The sequence below is a fragment of the Octopus sinensis genome, linkage group LG1, assembly GCF_006345805.1.
Source record: "Octopus sinensis linkage group LG1, ASM634580v1, whole genome shotgun sequence".
Classification (NCBI taxonomy): Eukaryota; Metazoa; Mollusca; class Cephalopoda; order Octopoda; family Octopodidae; genus Octopus; species Octopus sinensis.
The window spans coordinates 208,066,839-208,082,326 of record NC_042997.1 but is presented as its reverse complement, the minus strand read 5'-3'; the positions used below and the strand labels follow the sequence as shown (position 1 = coordinate 208,082,326).

Genomic DNA, 15,488 nt, shown 5'->3' with positions numbered 1-15,488 from the left:
GTTATTTCATTTCCAAATAAGGAATCATTACAGTTAATTAAAACATTTTCTCAATCAAACTCAAACATTTTATTTCCTTCACATCTGATATCTTGAGTATATCTTTTGCTAACTTTAACAACCTCAAACTTACTACAGCCATTCTGTAGAGCCTTTCTTAACAACAATATCAACTGCAATAATGTATCTCTCTTCTCTCCACGGAATGTTCCTTAGCTGTTTACCATTAATTACTTTTCTAGGTTGATGTCATCGTTAACAGCTCCAATGAACATCTCCAGCTTGACAAAGGGTCTATCTCCAAATTTATTTTTTTTGCTGCTGGTCCTGAGATACAAGATGAATGTTGCCAGAAATATCCTCGAGGTATTTCTATGTCTGAAATAGCCGTCACTAAAGGATATAACCTCAACTGTAAGAATGTATTTCATCTGGTATTACCTCCCTGGGATAAATATCCCCCTGATTCAGTAAGTATCAATCATATGATATTGATTTATTGAAACAGTTAATGTTTGAAGAGAACCTTATGCATGTTGTGTGAGAATCATAAAGCAAATGACAGCATCCTGTTTAATATTTGGTCTTCCAAGTTATCATTGGAAGGAAGCAGAAGATATCGATGAACAGGACACTTTTATATAAATAGAAGGAAAAAAGCCTCATGGCCTAACAAAGTTATGTGACTGATAATAAGACTATATAAAACATATTTCTCTGTTTTACTCTCTGTATTGGTGAGTTTTTCTCTGTCATGGCACGAGCACTAGAGAGGTTGTCGTCCTCCCCAACACTAAGACTCCTCTTGGGTCTGCATTGTCTCTCTTCATTCAACAACCATTTTACATGGTGGATTGGGTCTGTTTTATTGTAGCAGGAACATGAGTGAGGTTGCCTTGTCTCTTGCAGGACTAAAGAGTGATAGGAATGACAGTGTGAGGGGAGAATATATTTATTACAACTTAATGATTCCTTCCTGTAATAAGAAAATAATTTAATAAAATGTCTATTACCATTTACTAGACACTTATTTTTTTTAGATTCTGACAAACTTGACTCGCATAATAACCATTTGTCTGGAAACTGCGGAGAGAATGGGAGCAAAAAGTCTTGCATTTCCTATATTAGGAGCCGGAAAATTGAGGTACCCCATTGAAAAATTACCTGGAATTATGTATGAAGCCGTGAAAAACTACTCAGATCTAAATTCAAGCCGGATCAAAGATGTTTACTTTTGTGGTTTATCCTCCAACACAGAAATAGTAAAGGTGGTTGATGTATTTGTTATTTGTTGTTTTATGTTGATATTCTTGGATTTACCAAAAAACATATTCTACAAGAAACAAAGGAAATAGAATTGATCCTCATTTACAGCCCTTGTTCCATTGTGGAATGGGTGCAAATTTTGACTGGCTCCAATGAGCCACAAGTGTTTATTGAACCCCAGTGTCTGCTTTGGCATGGTTTCTATTGCTGGATGCCATTCCTAGTGCCAACCACTTCACAGCATGTCCTGGGTACCTTTCTTCATGCTACCTTAATGCTGTTCATCATATCTTGTTGTGCTTATCCTTTCATTATACCATTTCCCATCCACCAAATCTGCTTCTTCTGAAATATTCCATTGTAACATTTAAAGCTAACAATGTTTTGCTTGTTGTTGTTGTTTGACCCTGAGTCAGTGTGTGATTCATCAGACTGAAGGTCAAAGATGCTTGTATGTCTTTCTTCTCTTCTTTTCTCCTCCTCCTCTTCCAGCTGCCACAACCAAGATCCACTTAACAATGCCACACAATTATTTCTGCTCCACCTTCCCCCCTTTCTCTCCGTTTCTTGTTCTGTGACTCTTGCAAGACATCAGTTTTAATTAGGGGAACTTTCTCCCTATCCAAGTATGGAAATCTCCAAAATCTAACATCTGATATGGTCACGGGTCAGTAAAAAAGCCTGGTCAGCAAACCCTACTCTGTTGTTGAGCATCAAAAGCCAGGACAGGTGGAATATGTCCACAAATTTCCTCTTGGTCCGACACCCTTTTCATTAAAGATTCTGAGCCTCTCTTAAAAAGCTGGGAATTTACCATCAAGGTGATGTTGAAGCTCTTTTACACTTGGGCCTGACAAGCCTTGTCCCCTTTGAAATATTCAATTTCAGATGTCCTGAAGCTTAAGCAATCCAAGTTGTTTCCATTGTGTATGAAGAAGTTCAAAATAAAGACGCAAATTACCTGAGGACCCCAGGTACATTCTCTGGCTAAGACTGCCCACATTTATTCACCAAAACACTAAAGGCAGCAAGGTATGATGTGAGAGAGATTTGGTTGTTTAATTTTAGCAGATCAAGTGACCACTTAAAGACCTCTTTCTTTGGTTCTTCTTGCAACTGTTCTTCATTCCATGCAGTCTGTTATTAGTGTGGGGTATTATTTATCCCCGTTTAAACAAGGATGTTCCATTAGAACCAACTTTACTGCAGTAATTGCCATGAGAGTGACCCTCACATAGGCTTTTTGGAACGCCCTCTTCTTCATATCAGTAGCAAAAAGATAAATCTTCAGCACTGAGGCCACCGAATCATATGATTTCCACCGAATCACATGATTTCCACCTTGTTCTGTCTTGTCGATGATGGGCACTCGACTGCTAGAGACAGCAGTAATTCATCTCCGCTCCAGCGATATATCGATTGACACACCCTAGCACTTGCGTGTCCGTAATCTGTGGCAACAAAAGGACTCTCTCAAAGTGAAAGGTAGTGTATGACTAGATTTTGACATTGATCTATAAGTCTGCCCTTGACAGAGCCAGATACACTCCTAAGTCAGTCATTCTGATTGTTTACTGTTTGTCGATGTCAAGTTTCTTTTCATCAGGGAACACCAGGCTGGGAAGCTTGCCTTTAGCAATCTGATGCAAGATAAGATGGCTTCTGTCCAGTACATCTCCTTAAAACTTACATAAGATCATGATGGTGGATCATCTTATAGCACCAAATACACTGATTTCAAACTTATTTTGCTGGCGGCAGCCAGTTTTCTAAAGGATCAACTAGGATTTCACCATATATTTTCTATGGTGCTTTAGATAAGCTGAGAGGTCTTCAGCTCACGTCTAGGTCAGTCAGTGGTGGAACCAGTCTCTTGAAATTTCTTGACAATTTTCCAGACTCTCATTTCGTTAATTTTAAGCTTTCATTTTCTTTTTTACTATAGCTGTATTACTTTACTGCTTGTGTTATGATTGTAATTTGATTTATAAGTAACCAAATTAACAATGGTGGAGGATACAGTTCTATATTTAAGAGATGAGGAGTTATGTACATTATTTACATTATTTACATTTGACGAATATATTTGTCCTCATCTTGTTTGTTGTTAACACAACATTTCGGCTGATATACCCTCCAGCCTAATAATAATAATAACGTCGAAAAATACCTTAGGAATGAGAACCCAGGTTCGAAATTTCCCCAAGACACCTGAAGAAGGCTGGAGGGTATATCAGCTGAAATGTTGTGTTAACAACAAACAAGATGAGGACAAATATCCATCAAATGTAAATAATGGTGGAGAATGTTCTGAAAATAGTGTTTCTAGAATAAGAATGGGATGGAGGCAATTCAGAGAAGTTTTATCTCTGTTGGCCACAAAAGGACTCTCTCTCACAAAGTGAAAGGTAGACTGTATGATGCTTGCGTATGAGCATTGAGATCTAGGCTCTTAATGCAGAAAATATGCACAGAGTAGAGAGGAGCGAAAGCAGTATGCCCTGTTGGATGTGCAACATCATTGTGCATGTATGACAAAGTGCAAATGTGTTGAGAGAAATGTTGTGCATAAAGGGAGTCAGGAGCAGCATGCAAGAGGAAGACTATGTTGGTTTGGATATGTGATGCGTATGAATGAAGGCAGTTGTATAAAGAAGAGCTGATCACTGAAAGTGGATGGTACCTGTGGAAGAGGGAGACCGAGGCAGACATGGAAGAGAAGGGTGAGTTCTGCAGACGAAGGATTACATAAGTAACAGACGAAACTGGTATACAATTAATTCTTGATTTTTATATAATTTCCATCTGTCTTGCCTGCTTATGTCCTTGTGTTCGCTGAATTTTCTCTGGAGAACATTCTTTCTTTGTAGTTAGATCGTACGTGAGCTTCTTCTAGTGTATGGTTATCCACCTAGTGGTTTCAGCCCTAAATATACACATGTATTGAAATTTTTTCTGATATTTCTGATTTTTTACTTGCTAGGCTACTGGTTTTAAATTGATATTAATTAAATTAATATTCAATTTCTCTTCCTCATTATTTAAATGTTTTATATATATATCATCATCATCATCATCATCATCGTTTAACGTCCGTTCTCCATGCTAGCATGGGTTGGACGGTTCGACCGAGGATCTGGGAAGCCAGAAGGCTGCACCAGGCTCCAGTCTAATCTGGCAATGTTTCTACAGCTGGATGCCCTTCCTAACGCCAACCACTCCGTGAGTGTAGTGGGTGCTTTTTACATGCCACCTGCATAGGTGCCAGGTGAGGCTGGCAACGGCCACGGTCGGATTGGTGTATTTTATGTGCCACCGGCACGGAAGCCAGTCGAGGCGGTGCTGGCATCGGCCACAAGTCGGATAGTGCTTTTTACGTACCACCAGACCAGGGATCCTGGCTGGTTCAATTCGATTTCGATTTCCCCAACATGTCTTCACAAGCAAAGGGGGTTGGCATGGGTGCCTGTCGTACGGTCGGATTGGAGTATTTTACGTGCCACCGGCACGGAAGCCAGTATAAGCGGCGCTGGCATTGGCCACGAGTCGGATAGTGCTTTTTACGTACCACCAGACCAGGGATCCTGGCTGGTTCAATTCGGTTTCAATTTCGATTTCGATTTCCCCAACATGTCTTCGCAAGCAGAGAGGGTTGGCATGGGTGCCTGTCGTCGGATGAGGTTCTATATCGACTTCGCTTGCCTCAACAGGTCTTTGTGTCCAAGGGAGGAAAGGCATTCATAAGTGGGCTGGGCTCACTTGTCCTGCCTGGTCTTCTCACGTACAGAATATTTCCAAAGGTCTCGGTCGCTGGTCATTTTCTCAGTGAGGCCTAAAGTTCGAAGGTCGTGCTTCACCACCTCGTCCCAGGTTTTCCTGGGTCTACCTCTTCCATGGGTTCCCTCAACTGCTAGGGATTGACACTTTCTCACACACCTATCTTCATCCATTCTCGCCACATGACCATACCAGCGCAATCGTCTCTCTTGCACACCACAACTGATGCTTCTTAGGTACAACATTTCTCTCAAGGTGCTCGGTGTCGAGTATGTACACTGACATTACACATCCATCGGAGCATACTGGCTTCATTTCTTGTGAGCTTACGCATGTCCTCAGCAGTCACGGCCCATGTTTCACTGCCATGTAGCATGGCTGTTCGTACACACGCATCATACAGTCTGCCTTTTACTTTGAGCGAGAGGCCTTTAGTCACCAGCAGAGGTAAGAGCTCCTAAAAACTTTGCCCAGGCTATTCTTATTCTAGCAGTTACACTTTCAGCGCATCCACCTCACTACTGACTTGGTCACCTAGATAACGGAAGCTATCAACTACTTCTAGTTTTTCCCCCTGGAAAGTGACGGAAGTTGTTTTCTGCAGATTTTCGGAGGTTAATGCTCCGAGCATCTGCCACATACAAAAACTATCTTCCCAGTTAGCCTACCTTTGACATTGCTGCACCTCTTATGTGTCCATAGCTTACACTGGGTACATCTTATAGAGTTTCTACCTACACCTTTTCTACAGATCGAGCAGGGCCATCTTCCTGAAGACATTTGTGGATTGTCTACCTTCCTACTTATTAGTACTTTGGTTTTAGCTAGGTTAACTCTAAGGCCTCTCGATTCTAAACCCTCCTTCCACACCTGGAACTTCTCCTCCAGTTCTGATAGTGACTCACCAATAAGAGCAAGGTCGTCAGCGTAGAGGAGCTCCCAGGGGCAACCTGTCTTGAATTCCTCCGTAATTGCCTGGAGTACTATGATAAATAGGAGGGGGCTGAGTACTGAACCCTGGTGGACCCCAACCTCTACTTTGAATTGTTCTGTGTACATGTTGCCAACCCTAACCTTACTTACGGCATCTCTGTACATGGCTTGCACAGTCCTCATCAGCCATTCATCTATCCCTAGTTTCCTCATTGACCACCAAATAAGGGATCGGGGGACCCTATCAAAAGCTTTCTCCATGTCTACGAAAGCCAGGTACAAGGGCTTATCTTTGGCTAGGTATTTCTCCTGCAGCTGCCTTACCAGGAATATAGCATCAGTGGTACTTTTCCCTGGCACGAACCCAAACTGCATCTCATCTAAAGTAACTCTCTCTCTAATTAGTTGGGCTATGACCCTCTCCGTAACCTTCATTACTTGATCCAACAGCTTAATACCTCTGTGATTATTTGTATCTAGGGCATCACCTTTACCTTTGTAGCAGTTGACTATTATGCTGCTGCACCAGTCATTGGGTATGACTCCTTCATGTATCACCTGGTTGACTATACGGGTGACTAGGTTATAGCCGACACTGCCAGATATTTTGAGCATCTCTGCAGTAATTCCTGATGGGCCGGGCTTTCCCTGTCTTCATGCTTCTAATTGCCTTAGCTACACGGAACTATCACTCGGATAGCTGGTCCCTCTGTTGGGTCAACATTCGGCAGACTCTCTTTATCCCAATCATTTTCTTTATTCAGCAACCTTTCATAGTGGCATCTCCAAACCTCTCTCTTTGCATCCTCATTTAGCGCAAGTGAACCATCATCCATGCGAACACACTTCTCTCCTACCACATCACGATTCTCTCTCATACACTGTCTTGCAACACGAAATACCTCAAGTCTTTCATCCTCACGGCTCAGAACATTGGCAAATTTTTTCTTATCCGCTTCCCCTCTGGCTAAATAAACCTGTCTCCTAGCTTCCCTTCTGGCTGTCTGATACAATTCCCTGCTACCACCGTTCTTCCAGTCCTTCCAAGCCTGTCTCTTTTGTCTAATAGCCCTGTCAACCACAGTGTTCCACCACCATGTTACTCTGGGTCGAGATGGTACTTTGCTCCATCCACAGATCTGGTCAGTGGCTGTCAGCAGATTGTCCCGTAGAAATCTCCAGTTGCTTTCCACATTAAGTGAAGCTATATCCCCTTCTATTTCGTCAAAGGCTTCGAGTAGTGTCTCTAAATCTCTGTCCATTTGCAGGATCTTTAAGCTTCCAGACCCTTCTCCTCCAAGCAGGTCTTCTTCTGGGCAACCATTTAGCTCTGATCCTGAAGTCGCTAACTACTAATCTATGTTGAGGAGTACATTCTTCGCCTGGAAAGGTTTTGGCATTTATAAGCAGCCCTCTTTCCCTTTTTCTGGCAAGGATGTAGTCAATCTGGCTAGTGTGTCTGCCAGAACGGTAGGTGACTAGGTGAGAGGTGGGTTTCCTGAAGTTGGTATTGCAGACCATAAGGTCATTTGCATCGCAGAACTCCAGCAGCCTGGTTCCCTCCTCATTACGAGAGCCAAAACCGTAGCCTCCATGAACGCCATGGAAGCCCCCGACATGCCATCCAACATGTCCATTGAAATCCCCTGCCACGAAGAGAAGGTCACTGTCATTTGTCAACGAGGTAGTCCGCAATAGGGTGTCATAGAATTGGTCTTTTTGTCCTTCCGGTAGCCCTGGTTGAGGGGCATATGCCGAGATGATAGTAGCTGACCTATGGTGAAGCACTAATCTAATCTTAAGTACTCTATTACTTACTCTGACTACCTCGATTATATATATATATATATATATATATATGTACATATATAAGGGTAAAGACCCCCTTCGGTCATGAGTGACCATGGGTTTTGCACCTAGAGAGTTACCCTCTGAGGCACAAGTCTGGGCGAGGTTGTTTTATGGAAGACCAGTAGTCGCCCATGCATACCGGCCTCCCCTCTCCACGCCACTAGTGTTATCCAAGGGAAAGACAAAGGTTGATACAGCTTGGCACCTGTGACGTCGCAACTCATTTCTACAGCTGAGTGAACTGGAGCAACGTGAAATAAAGTGTCTTGCTCAAGAACACAACACGCAGCCCGGTCCGGGATTCGAGCTCACAACCTCACGATCGTAAGCTCGACGCTCTAACCACTGAGCCATGTACATATATATATATATGCATATATAGTTGGAAAAAATGAAGACAGGTGTATAAACAAGAAACAAGTGTATTAGTTTAACATTGAGGGAGGTGAGAAAGTCTTTTATGTTTTGAGCCTACGCTCTTTAACAGAAAGGGACACGAGAAAATAAACAGAGAGAGGATAAAAAAAGCTTTAGTGGCTAGCGATCGATCATAGCAGCTGCCTGGATGGAGATGGTCAGACAGGAGAGCTAGGAAGAAGGGGAGATAATTAAGTAGTGGTGATGCCAAAACAAAGGTACACGTGTGTGTGTATGTGAGAGCATGTAAGTGTGTGCGTGTGGATTGGGGCTGGTAACCTTGATGTGTGGGTATGTGGATGATGGTGTAGGTCTGGGAAGAAGTCAGCGCTAGTGTGTGCACGGTGGTGTGGTGTGGGTGCTTGGAAGTGGTCAATACTAGTGTGTGTAGGGTGGTGCGATGTAGTGTGGAGATGTTGGGTGTGGGGTATGTGGGATGTGTGGGGTGGGATTGGGTTGGGATGTGTAGGGATGTGGATGGAGGATAATGATGAAGGGAGAAGATGAGCAGGAGCAAAGAGAGGAGAGGAGAGGTGGGTGGGAGTGAAGAGAGGGGAGAGGAGGAAAGTCAGATGAAGAGGGGAGGAGAGTTGAGCCCATGTGTTGCAAAAGAGCGAAGAGAGAAGATTAATTCCTGTTCACGGCAAAGGCAGGAGTCTGGAAGATTCCTGTGCAGGACAATCTGAACACAGACAGGTGTTGTAATGAATGACCGGTAGAGCAGAAATGGTATGAGACCAGGGTGTCATTGCCAAGTCTAATGTCTTGGAGGTGTTCCACGAACCAGTCAGCCAAGCAGTGTCCTGTTTGACTGATGTATAGAGAAGACAGAAAGTGCAGGAGATGCAGTAAATGACGTTGCTAGAAGTGCAGGTAAAGGAGTCAGTGATATGATAGGGATGATGATGGATGCCTGTGAGGATGGTGGTGTTAGAGAAGTAGGGTCAAGTGTGGTAGCATGGGTGGGAGCCGGGGAACAAGCCAGGTTAGGAGGTTGGGTTAGGGAAGAAACTGTGGACCAGGAGGTCATGTAGGTTGTGGGCTTGTTTGAAGAGGGGGAAGGGTAGGTTGGGGAAGATGTGAAAAGTGGAGGGGTTGGACTGGAGTTGCTGGAAGGCTTGGAGAATGGTGCATTGGAGAGGCAGGTAGGTGAGGGGAAACGGGAGATGGGTAACAGCGTGGTGGGTGTGGAGAGAGAGAGAGAGCACATGAATGGTCCATGGAATGTGCTCTGGCAAGGGCAGTGTGGATAGTGGTCAGGGGATATCCACGAAGAATGAAGATGGCTTCTGTGGTACTCTTCCCAGCTACAAAACCAAACTGCATCTCATCTAGTTTAATTCTATTTCTAATCACATGAAATACAACCCTCTCAGTACCTTTCATGACTTGGTCTATCACTTTAATATCTCTGTAGTTGTTTCTATCTAAGGCGTCACCTATAACCCTTATAGCAGCTACCTATAACGCTACTACACCAGTCGTTGGGGATGGTGACCCCCCCACCTGAATAGCCTGATTTTAATAATCTCAACAGTGATTCCCGATGGACCACCCAGGGGCTTTCCCTGTCTTCCTCTCCTCAATTGCCTTATCCATTATGCTGCTATCAACTGTGATGGTTGGTCCCTCAACTGGCTCAATATTTGGTAAACCCCTATTCACCCATTCATTTCCCACATTTACTAACCCTTTCATACTGACCCTTCCATGCGTCTTTCTTCTCAGAGTCACTGACTGCAAGCATACCATTATCCATTCGCACACATTTCTCACCCACCACATCTCTTTGCAATTCTGAACACCTCACCTTCTATAACATTTGCTGATCTCTTACCTTCTGCTACATTTTTCGCAACGTAAACCTGACGCCCAGCTGCTCTTTTGGCTACCTGATGTAATTCTCTTCTTCCACCATTTTCCCAGTCCTTTCAGGCTTGTCTCTTTGCTTTTATAGTTCTGTCTACTTCCTTGTTCCACCATCATGTCACCCTTGGTCTGGCTGAGACTCTGCATTAACCACAGATTCCCCGTGTAGCCCTCAGTAGATTGTCCCACAGGATCTTCCAATTGTCCTCTAAACTGTATGTCCCCAACTCTTCCTCACTTTCGTCAGAAGCTTCCATTAGCAAATCTCTAAATTTTTGTCTGTTTGCTGGGTCTTTGAGCTTCCATAGTCTTCTTTTTCAGATTGGTTCATTTCTCTGAGGCTTTCTACCTCTAATTCTGAAGTCACTAACTAGTAACCTATGTCAGGTTGTACATTCTTCACCTGTGAAAGACTTTGCATTTTTAAGCATCCATCTATTTTGTTGCCTGGTGAAGAGGTAGTCAATCTGGCTTATGTGCTCACCAGACTGATAAGTGATTAGGTGGCTGCCTGGTTTTTTGAAGTTAGTGTTGCAGATCATGAGATCATTTGCATCACAGAACTCCAGCAGTCTTTTTTCCTCCTCATTTATAGGTTCAAAACCATAGCCCCCCCTGCACTCCCTGGAATCCAGGGGTTGCTGTTCACATGTCCATTGAAGTCACCAGCTACAATAACGAAGTCTCTGTCATTTGTTGTTGAGGTGGTCTTCAAAAGGATCTCATAGAATCAGTCCTTCTGCTTATTTTTGTAAATGAGAAACAGTTAGCAGGTGACAGTATCAGTGAAGCATTAGAAATTTATAACAATCTAGTAAAGAAAACCCCTGGTACAGATGCTGAAAGTGTTACTTTTGAATTCAAAGCTAGCAGAGGCCGGTTTGAGGAATTTAGGAAGAGAAGGGAAATGTACAGTGTAATTTGGCATGGAGAGGCAGTGAGTTCAAACAAGGAAGTAGCTGAGAAATTTGTGATTGAGTTTAGTGACTTGATAAAAGAAGGAGGTTATCTCCCCCAACAGGTGTATAATGGGGATGAAACGAGACTATTTTGGAAACGAATGCCAAATAGGACCTATATTGCTAAAGAAGGAAAAGTGTTGCCAGGGCACAAGCCAATGAAAGATAGACTCACTCTTTTGCTATGTGGCAATGCAAGTGGCACTTTCAAGGTCAAGCCATTGCCTGTTTACCATTCGGATAATCCAAGAGTTTTCAAAAGAAACAATGTTATGAAGAGTAAATTGCCTGTTATGTGGTGGGCTAATATGAAGGCTTGGGTAACCAGGCTATTTTTAATTGAGTGGATTCATGAATCTTTTGCTCTGAGTGTTGAAAAATATCTGCAAGAAAAAAATTGCCACTAAAATGCCTTCTTGTGTTAGACAATGCTCCCTCTCAGCCTCCAGGTTTGGAGGATGACTTAGTTGAAGAGTTTAATTTTATTCAGGTCAAATACCTTCCACCTAACACAACTCCTCTAATACAACCAATGGATCAATAAGGTCATTGCAAACTTTAGGAAACTTTACACAAAAGCCCTGTTTCAAAAGTGTTTTCAAGTCACTAATGACACTCAGTTAATTCTCAGAGGATTTTGGAAAAATTGTGTTAATCTTATTGATAATGCATGGGCCCAAGTGAGTTACAGAACCATGAATTCAGCATGGAGGAAACTTTGACCAGACTGTGTACCAGAACAAGGCTTTGAGGGGTTTGAGACAGCTACAAGTACTGCTACTGTCGAGGAAATTGCTATTTGTTGATGATATTGTCTCTGTGGGAAAAACTATGGGCTTGGATGTCGACAGTGAAGATATTGAAGAGCTGGTGAAAGACCAGCATACTGAGCTTACACCAAAGAGCTCGTACGTCTTTTGAGGAAGAGGAAGGAAAGAAGGATGCCCCAAGTTCTTCAATCAAAGAAATTTGTGCTAAGTTGGAAAATATCACCCTGATATAGTGGTAGCAAATAGAAGCAGTAAACCTTTTCAATGACAGTGTCATGTCCCATTTTAGAAAAATTTTACAACATTGGACAGGTTTTTACTGAAAGAAAAGAAACCCCAGAGAAAGATTTACCTGAGCCAAAGAGACAGAGAAGGGAAAAGCCCCACCGAAAGACAGTTACCAGAAGATTTATGGAAGGACATTCCCCTTCTTAGAAATAACACACTTTTGCATTGTAATAACAGTTTGAATAAACATTTTTATACCAAAATATATAGTGTAAGCATGTAAATGTCCCAAACTTTGGCATCGAGAGTTACACAATGCCAGAACTGGGCGCCACTGCATGGTGCCAAGGACTCCAAATTTGCCATCAAGATGTAGGACAAGATACTGTGATAGCCTGGGCTTCTGAGGCCCACAGCTCTTCAATATCCTCCCGAAGAACCTAAGAGACCTGCATGGGGTGGATGCAGATGTCTTTAAAATGAAACTGGATCTCTTCTTGTCAGGTATCCCAGATGAACCAACTTCACGGCAGGAGGTGCAGATGAGGGCAGCTGCATCGAACTCTCTCATGCACCAAATGGCAGTTGCTAAAAAGCATTCGTGAAGTAAAACCATGTAGCAACACCAAATGGCGGTGCCCCAGCATGGCCACAGCTCATGAGCTGAAACTAGAATCAACCAATCAATCAATCAAAATATGCATTTATCTGGTGTGTGGAAGTGAATTAATCTCTTTTATATTAATTGTAATGGGGAAAATATGATTTGGTTCTCAAGTAATTTGGTTTTCAATCAAACTTTCAGAACAAATTATGGTTGAGAACTGAGGTCTGGGAAGCCAGAAGGCTGCACTAGGCCCAGTCTGATCTGGCAATGTTTCTACGGCTGGATGCCCTTCCTAATGCCAACCACTCTGAGAGTGTAGTGGGTGCCTTTTACGTGCCACCTGCACAGGTGCCAGGGGGCGGCTGGCAGTGGCCACGATCAGTTGGTGCTTTTACGTGCCACCGGCACAGAAGCCAGTTAAGGTGACGCTGGTATTGGCCACGTTCAGATGGTGCTTTTTACGTGCCACCGGCAGAGGGACCACAACTACAATTTCCATTTGATATTTATTTTGATGTTGATGTACTGGACTCAATAAGTCTCCTCAAGCACAGCAGGTCATGTGCCACCGGCACAGAAGCCAGTCAAGGCAGTGCTGGCATCGGCCACGTTCAGATGGTGTTTTTTACGTGCTGCTGGCACAGGTGTTGTAACTGCAATTTCCATTCAATATTTGTTTTGATATTGATATTGATGTACCTGACTCAATAGGTCTCCTCAAGCACAGCAGGTCACTCTATGAGCCAAGGTAAGCACAGCAGGATGTTCTGCAATCCAAGGTACTTTGGATGGGCTGGGGCTATACGAAACTGGTGCAGGAAGCAGCCTGGGTCTTTGCAGTCACAGCATATCTCCAGAGATCTCGGTCCTTCGTCATTGCCTCTGTGAGGCCCAGTGCTCAAAGGTCATACTTGACTACCTCTCCCCCTGATACCATCTCTATATATATAAAACTGAGAATGTGTGTCTGTCTGTGCGTTTCCCTAAAACTTGAGAACTACACAACCAATTTCATTCAAATTTTACACATGCCTTACTTAAGGTCCAGGGAATGTCATCGGCAAAAAAATTTTAATTTTTTCCCTAGGGCGACCCCACAGCAATATAAGATTTTCTCCACTATTTCAGTATTACATGTTAAAAGTGAAATAAAAACATCTCTCTATTGTAATGCAGACACTTTCATTTTAATACTGAAACTATTAAACTGAAAGTATTATGTAACAGAGATGAACCATTAACAAGTGGTCATCCTTTTTGCTAGAAGAAGATCCGCTATGGTCTTATATGCTACACCTCTGGTTTTCAATTCATATTAATCAAATTAATATTCAATTTTTCACCCTTATTATGTGTGTGTGTGTATGTGTATTAGCAATTCGTATAAAATTGCATCAATTGGCTATGTGAAAGAGCAATATTAGCTCCAAAAAACGTCGCTGTTAACAAAATTAATCAACAGCTAATGCATTCTCTTCCCGGCACTATACACACTTACAAGTCTGTTAATACAATTCCAGATATAAATGAAGTTGTGAACTATCCTCCTGAATTTCTCAATTCACTGGAGCCTCCTGGACTACCTCCACACATATTAGCACTTAAAGTTGGAACTCCTGTAATGCTACTCCGCAATCTGGAACCACCAATACTTTGCAATGGAACACGACTGGTGATAAAGAAAATGATGTCACACGTTATCGAGGCGATCATTCTTTCTGGATGTGGAAAAGGTGATGACGTCTTTATTCCAAGAATTCCTCTTACTCCATCAGGAGCAGAAATTCCATTTACATCCAGAAGACTGCAATTCCCCCTTCGTGTCAGCTTTGCCATGTCCATTAACAAATCTCAGGGTCAAACCCTCTCTGTAGCTGGTCTTCTCTTGGAAGAGCCCTGCTTCTCGCATGGGCAACTGTATGTTGGCTGCTCAAGAATAGGAACCAAAAGAAACCTTTTTGTATATGCTCCACAAGGAAAAACAAGAAACATTGTTTACAACGAGGTGTTATAATCTCAACAGCCAGGAGGTATATACATGATCCCCTTTTTTTTTTAACAAACTTCATGTACTTTCATGTATTTATATTAATATACATATATATATGTGTGTGTGTGTGTGTGTATCCATATATATATAACAGAAAAGTCTAATTCTTCAATTGAATGTAACAGGGCAACGCCGGGTATCTCTGCTAGTATATATATATATATATATATATATATATATATATATATATATATATATATATATTATACATAGTGAAACAAATTATAACTGTTTCTTCATCAAAGGTTTCACTTTTTTCTTCATGTTTTGAGACATAACATGGAACCAGTGCCAATGTTGCATTGTTTTAACCAAAACAATGACATGTTGACACTCCTGGGGTCTCATAGTATTGCCATGTAATATTTGATTTGATGATAGCATAATTAAAACTTATATCTTAAATTCAACTATGAATATAGTGGTGTAGTTTACACTTAAGACAAATATATTTCATGGTACTTATAATCCACTGAAATATTACAGGCATCATCATTAATATACTAGTTTAAAGCTACTAACTTTACAGCTAAAATAAAAAAAAAAGACTTACAAATCTTATAGTATGATAAAAATCTGGCCTCAAATATAGTTATGTTAAATAATGTTGTCACGTTTTAAATTTTCGAAAATATCACAAGGAAAAAAAGTCTGTTCACGTCCTTTTGCATAACCTAAACAAATTTACCACAACCTAATACACCTACCAAATTTTTAATTTTTTAAAAAAATTAGTAAAAATCAGTATCACTTTATTTATT

General features: G+C 41.9%; 1 protein-coding gene across 1 annotated transcript in view; it reads left to right on the top strand.

The window, feature by feature from the left end:
- The window catches only part of LOC115217639 (protein mono-ADP-ribosyltransferase PARP14-like), a 231,251-nt gene that overhangs the window by 132,396 nt on the left and 83,367 nt on the right, over positions 1-15,488 (top strand). Inside the window, exons 11-12 of the mRNA XM_029787393.2 lie at positions 243-470; positions 1,041-1,268. Coding sequence (XP_029643253.2) covers positions 243-470; positions 1,041-1,268 — 456 coding nt within the window. The remainder of the gene's footprint in view (positions 1-242; positions 471-1,040; positions 1,269-15,488) is intronic.